At 42.4% G+C, this 6,970-nt stretch overlaps 1 protein-coding gene across 1 annotated transcript; it reads right to left on the bottom strand.

Annotated features, from left to right (window-relative positions):
- Positions 1–2,952: 2,952 nt before the first annotated feature.
- Positions 2,953–6,671, bottom strand: LOC103627167 (U-box domain-containing protein 73). Its single transcript, XM_008647470.4, has 3 exons — positions 5,830–6,671; positions 5,094–5,150; positions 2,953–4,411 (listed from the first exon to the last, which is right to left on the bottom strand). Exons 1-3 carry the CDS (start codon positions 6,325–6,327, stop codon positions 3,314–3,316), a joined length of 1,653 nt encoding a protein of 550 aa, XP_008645692.1. The 5' UTR covers positions 6,328–6,671; the 3' UTR covers positions 2,953–3,313.
- Positions 6,672–6,970: the final 299 nt, after the last annotated feature.

The following is a 6,970-nucleotide window of genomic DNA, read 5'->3' as shown; positions in this document are numbered from 1 at the left end:
TCACAACACTATGTAACACTTTAATGCTATGGTTAGCCTATTTAATTCATGTCTCTATGTAACACTGTAATGCTATAGTTAGTCTATTAAACTATAAGATGAAACTATGCATTGAGGAAGACTATTCCATTCATCATTTCAAGCACATAAAGTTGATTTGGTAATCTTAGAATCTATGAGATGAAATTATACATGCCTTAGAGTTTAATTGAGTGTGTGGAGCATTTAGGAGATGAGTTTGACATTCTAAGGCAAGGGTGTGCCTATGTAGAATTAGAAGCAAACATAATTGTTGAAGTATATAAGTGGAATACATATCTTCTCCTAACAACATAAGTTTTTGAATTTACTGGTTACTGCGTCCACTCAAACATGGTATCAAAGCCAGAGCTCTTGAGTTAAAATCCCGACAGAGGCTTCAATTGTGTCTACATCCCCTTTATTTCCATGTTTGCGTCTTTCTCTCTGGCAACACCTGAGTTGGAGTGTTAAAGTTTATAAGTGTACTGCATATCTTCTAACAACGTAAGCTTTTATGTTGAATTAGTTAGTGCCTCCACTCTAACATGGTATCAAAGAAATATATCTCGAGTTCAAATCCTAGCATAGGCTTTATTTGTGCCTCTGTCCCATGTATTTTCACGTTTGTGCATTACACTTTGGTTGCACCTGAGTGAAGGTGTTGAAGTTTATAAGTGGATTGTGTATCTTCTCCTAACAACGTAAGATTTTGGGATGAACTGGTTAATATGTCCACTCTAACATGCTATCAAAACTAGAGCTCTCGAGTTCAAATTTTGACAGAGACTTCATTTGTGCCTTTGTTCCCTTTGTTTCCACGTTTGTGTATTTCTCTCTAGCTGCGCCTAAGTAAGGATGTTAAAGTTTATAAGTGGATTACAAACCTTGTTCTAACAACGTAAGCTTTTGAGTGAACTGGTTAGTATGTGCACTCTAATATGGTTTCAAAGTTAGAGCTCTCGAGTTCAAATTTTGGCATAGGCTTCATTTGTGCATTCATTCCCTTTATTTCCATGTTTATGCTTTTCTCTCTAGCTGCAGCTAAGTGTGGGTGTTGAAGTTTATAAGTGAATTTATTTTCCTAGCAGCGTAAGCTTTTGGGTTAAACTGATTAGTGCATCCACTCTAACAATAATAATTAATCAAAATTGAAAACCAAACTGAAAGATCTTGATTAAAAAAATTAGTTCCTTATTCATCTCTAAATAGCAAGGACAAAATAACCAAAGAAATTTTGGCTACTATTCTCGGTTGAACAAAATGATCGAAACAAATGAATTGTTATTGTTCCCTTATCAATTGTTATTATCTAAAATAGAGGTATTATCGCCTAAATTTGCTCTAGATCATATTTTTTTGTTGTATTAATTAACTATATTAAAAAAATCAGTTAGTTCAGTTAGAATTAAATAACCAAAACCAGTGAATTGGTTTTGGATTTTTTAGACAATTACTGTAGGGATTAGTCCCTACAGTTTTCCATTAAATCGGTGAAATATTTACAGTTTGCAATGGGGAGAGAGGGAGAGTTTTTTCGCAGCTATTGTTCACAATTGGTTTTGGAATTGATCTGTTCCTATTTTTAGGAACCAAATTTCTTCAGAAACCAAAAAAACGAACTAAAAAAATAGAATGCCAACCCCTATGTAGAATGTTAATATGTTTTTGCAGACGTGTCAGGCGTCTGTTCACCATCCGAACTCCTAAGGGTGGTGTTTGGTTCAACTTCCTGAACCAGATTCGTTGTCAAAATCCTGAAATCTTGACCAAACAAGTACAACAATAGAATACATTTCTAAAAATCTATTCTAATTTAGAATCACCTTCTGTCCTAGATTTTCCAGATTCTTATCATCCGTGTTATAAGTTGTTATGCTCTTATAAAATCTATAGTTGACAGTAACCTAAACAAATTTATTTTTTTTTCAAAATTATCGGCTCAGAAGTTTTCTTATAGCTCGCAGCTAGAATCAGAATTTTAAGAATCTACGGCTGAATCAAACAATCCCTAAGTCTCATATAAGATTATATTACCATCATACCACGGTAGATATGTCCAAACTGCATAGGCCATATGTGAGTTGTTATGGCTCGTAATCCATTATCTGAAACGTTTTGGTTATTTTTATAGACGAGTGAAGAATCGCACAACATGATGACTTGTGCCTCAAGTAGTCAAAAGTCAAACTTTACTTCTGAGATTTACACGATTTGCAGAGAGGCCAATTCACACAGATATATATTCAATAACAAATATATTAATTACTAGCGGTTAATGTTGTCCCATCAAATGGTGTAAAACACTGTTTTGCATTGTATATAGCATTATTTATAAAATGGAGTTTGAAATAGTGGATTGAATAGAGAATAAGATAAGAGAGCTGCTGGAGATAGCCTAAGCATAAAATGGAACAACATCATGGTGTCCTTTAGAGCAAGGTTAGTAATATAGCTAACTGCTACATATAAAGACCTTTGCAGCCTTGTCTTCGCCCATCTACATAGTAGTTGGCTCTTTACTATTAATGCAGGACCTTATATGTCTCTCTCACACAAAATTTCTTGGTTCTTATGTCTAAGCCAGCTATAAGCAGCTCGTTTCTTCTCTTTCTCCTCTTCTCTCACCTCCACATCAATATTTAGTCTAGCCTATTTGGTAACATAGTATTTTTAGAGTTTGTGGATAATATCATGGTTTTTGAAGATGCCACGGTGCGTGAATCTGGATTCATACTGCACAAAAATGTCAATACTAGCAGGAGATCACAAACTGTTTTTTTAACAAACTGTTTTTCTTAATCCATTTGCAATAGGTTTTTAGGGCGTGTGGACTAAAATAGACTTCATCGGATAAACATCAGTTCGTGATAATCTCATGCTGGTTGGTCAGGTTTATACTCTTTTTTTTGTTAAGCTGCGTACTTGATGCTGTAATCACAGTTCATTAAAAGAGACGAGATTAAACTGTTGCATTAGTGCTGACCTTTCTCCCAGCACTGCATAAATCTGAGTCACAGAAACTGCTGTCCACTGTCGCAAAATTTGGATCCGAGTGACAGAAACTCTTGTCTACGGTCGCAAAAAAATTGTGATATTTTGTATCGGACAAATTTTCTAATGATGTGTATTCTGTTATAATCACCGTGTCTGCAGTATTCCAACCTACGCAAAAAAAAAAAAACTGTTGCATTAGTGCTGACCTGTCTCCCAGCACTGCATGATCGTCTACCACATTGGAGCAAAGCTAGCCGAACTGAAAAGAGTTCTGATTGCACTATCGATCTCAGGGCAACTAGCTCCTAATGTTCCACTGAGTTAATTCCGCAAGGGCTTGTGAGACTATGCTGTGAATCTCCTCAATCTGAAAGACTGTCCTTAGTGGCGTTTCTTTCCTCTCCAAGATTCTCAAAGCCTCAACAAAACCCTGCAATATCACTGTCGTCCTCAGCCTGCCCCTGCCATCAGCCTCCTTAATGCAATTGTAAATCAGGGCAAGTGCAGTTCGAGTGCCCCTGGAGCTAAGATACCCCTGTCCATTCTCAGTGGCCATGATGGCTTCCATCAGAAGCTCGACACTAAAGGCTATCCGATCTCGAACAGATTCACGATCCGAAGTACACTCAAGCAGAAGCAAGCACTCATCGGTCACCATGCCATCTGAAAGGCACTCCACCAATGAGGCATCGGGAACACGCGTCAGTGCTGCAGCATCATCTCTGCAGAGCGCGAGGATTGCAGCGCTGGCCTCATTCCTTACCAGACAATCCCTGTTGCAGAGCAGCACATGAAGCTCCTCGATTCCATCTATCTCAACAAACTTTCTCCTGAAAGTGCTGTACTCTGACTCTGACAGGATGGTGACTAGAGAAGATACCTTGAGCATTACTGTTAACGGGTATCCGTGCCTCCCTGCCCTTGCACTGGTTTCTTTCAACGCGTGTGGGAGTCGCTCTTGCCTAGCAAGGATGTCCCGGTTCACCCTGTGGAGGGACAGGTTCAGCATTACTGTTAGCCTCTCCTCCTCCCATTGCCTGGCCCATGTTGACCTCCACTCCTTGTGTAGACACATCAGCTTAGGAAGCAGATCCTGCCACCGGTCAAGGCAGGGATGGACGCCCTTGGAGGATGTTGATAGAAGCTGGATCCTGTGCAGAGCCTCCTTCTGCGCTGCCGAATGCATGGAGAGCTTCTCAAGGAGCAGCTGCATCTCTTCCTCTGTAGGCGGAGGAGCCTCTTCACTGGCAACTGAAGTAGACGTAGAGGATGGAAGAGGAATTTCGTGGTCAAGGCACCACGCTGTTATGATGTCACGGAGGAGGTGATTTGGAACCGTGAGGAAACGTTTTGCAGCCCCCAGAGAGGACCACTGGTAGGAGAATCTGTCAATGGTCTGCAAGACAAGAAGTTAAATTTCGGTGGCATCATCGATCGATTTGATTAATGTACTGGACAGAAATTTTAGCATGGTACATCAAACAATGAAGAAGATGATTGACTCAGAAATACATCCAATTAATGCATATAATATATACATATTGCGTGGTAAATATGAGCTTTCCATTGTTTCTCGAATATTTGTCGTCCGTTAGTTCATTTTTGTACTAAAACGGTACAAATAAAAAAGAACGGAGAGAGTATATAATATGATCAAAATTATTATGGTGGACATTAAAAACTTAACAGGTCCTATAAACCCAAGCATTGCAAGTCCGTATAGTCCACACTGAGACTAGCGCATCCTAAGTATACTTCACAGTTGCACAGGTCACTGGTAATGGAACAATTTAGTCCTTGTGTTTTTTAGTCCAAAAACTGGTAACAGAACAAAATACATGTGGAAACCGACCAACTTTGGCTTATTTGGATAAAATGTTAAAGAATTGAAAAGAATAACCAAACTGACACAAGGGCACAAGAGCAGAAGCATGAGAGAAATACCACTATACAGCAGATTATCAACAGAAATGAAAAAGGTAACTGATAGTGTGGACTGTGGAATTCATATGGCCAAAACAAAGCGAAGTATCCGCCGGGAATTGCAAAGAAAAAACTGAAATGAGAAGGGTGCTTACATGTCCAGACGTCAGGATGAGCGGATCAGCAATAATATCTCTCTCCAGTTGTGATATCTGTAAATAAATCACTGTTGTGAGATCTATTTAATGTAAAGAACAGGAATAATACAAAACTCCTAAAAAGAACTGTTGGCGGACTACACCTAACTCAGTCAAGACTCAAGAGTGCCTTGTCATTAGAAGGAGCAATGAGCATCTCTAACTGCTTATTGGTGCAAAGCAAAGTTATTAGCCCGTCCCCACATTCCAGCCATCAAGAAACTAATAAAGGACTACACCAAACACTTGAGACTGTCAATGTATCAAGAACTTTAAGAACCGATAAGGGCATGCACAAACCTGAGACGTTGCTTCGGGTTTCTAAGTACAAGAGACACTTAAGATACTCTGATATAATTCTGAGCCTCTAGACTATAAATACAGTTAAGAAACAATATGCATAGAGTTGTGTAGTTTTCCAAATACAAGAGACACTTAAGAGACTCTGTGATACAACTCTGAGCCCTAAACTATAAATACAGTTAAGAGACAATATGCATATAGAGTCACGAAGAGAAGAGTCTGTCTCTTGCAATTTTTTTCATCTAACCCATAGAGACCTCAAGAGACCCATATTAAACATTGGTTTTTTAAGGTGGTTCCATATTAAATGGATTGTACATGCTTTAAGAGAGACAAGGCAGAACGCAGCATGAGCCAAAGACAAGAAGGCAGAGCAATCTATGATACGTACATTACCATGAGGCCATTTGGACCTGAACTCGGCAGGCAACACGGGGACTCTCTCCCTCCCTTTGAAGGAGACATCCATGAGGCCCTTCATAGCAAGCTCCATATCAACAAACGCCCCGCTGTTCTGGCCTCCCTGGATTCTCGCCAACGCGGACTTCATCATGGTCGCCGCATGGACAGACCTGTCCTGAGCCGCGGGCTGCACGTCGTCTCCCTCGGCACCTGCTTCCGACGGATGCCTGGGCGCGGAACTCGCGACGTCGGCACCCTCCTTAGCGCGCTCCTGCTCTTCTCGCTGCGTGCCTACCAGAACTCCAGGCGACGGGGGAGCGGTCGTCAAGGCAGCGGAGTCATTCTTGCTCTTCTTGGACGCATTCCCGAGCAGCCGCCTCCACAGCGGTACATTGGTGGCTTGCTTGGCCGCGTAGCTCCTCTCTATCGCCCTCTCCACGGAGCGGAGCAACTCCTCCTCTTTGGACGAAAGCCTCGGGGAAGACATGGCGCCTGTCCTTCTAGGACTCTTGCCCTGCTAAGTCGAGGCGAATGAGGAGGTGGTGGTGGCCTGGTAGGTTCTTGGTTTGTGAGTTGGTTTCTGGACGGAAGAGTCGATGACGACGTTGGGTTCAGGGCAATATATATAGGGGAGGGCGAGAAGCGGTGGTGGTTTGCCTATGAGGATAGCGCGGCGCGGCGAGATCGATCAGACATTTCGTCGAGCACGAAGCACATAAGGACTAAGGTCTCGTCCTTTCCTCGATCGCCTGCGGGCTGCGGCAATACCAGCGTGGCAGCGTCCGAGACAGCGACGGCATTCGCCGCTCGCTGGAGACAGGCAATTGTGCGTGCTCCGCCGCGGGCAGTAAGGCATGCCGTCGGCAGGTGGGACCGTGGGAGGCTTGCGTGAGGCAGTGCGGGACTGCGGGGAGGGGGAGTGACCGAGGGGCAGGATGTGCGAGGTGCGACATCTGGGAGCGAGCTGCGAGCAAGTCTGGTTTGCGCGAGTGCTTTTGCGACAGCGAACGAGGTGTGCATGCTCGACAACCGACATGGTTACGACCCAGTGTCGAAACACCATGAGGGCGACGTTTGTGGAAGTTCGCTCGAACAACCTAAGGGCATATAGAGTGGAAGATACCATATCG

The sequence above is a fragment of the Zea mays genome, chromosome 5, assembly GCF_902167145.1.
Source record: "Zea mays cultivar B73 chromosome 5, Zm-B73-REFERENCE-NAM-5.0, whole genome shotgun sequence".
NCBI lineage: Eukaryota > Viridiplantae > Streptophyta > Magnoliopsida > Poales > Poaceae > Zea > Zea mays.
Note: the sequence above shows the minus strand (reverse complement) of the source record. Positions and strands in the feature narration are given on the sequence as shown.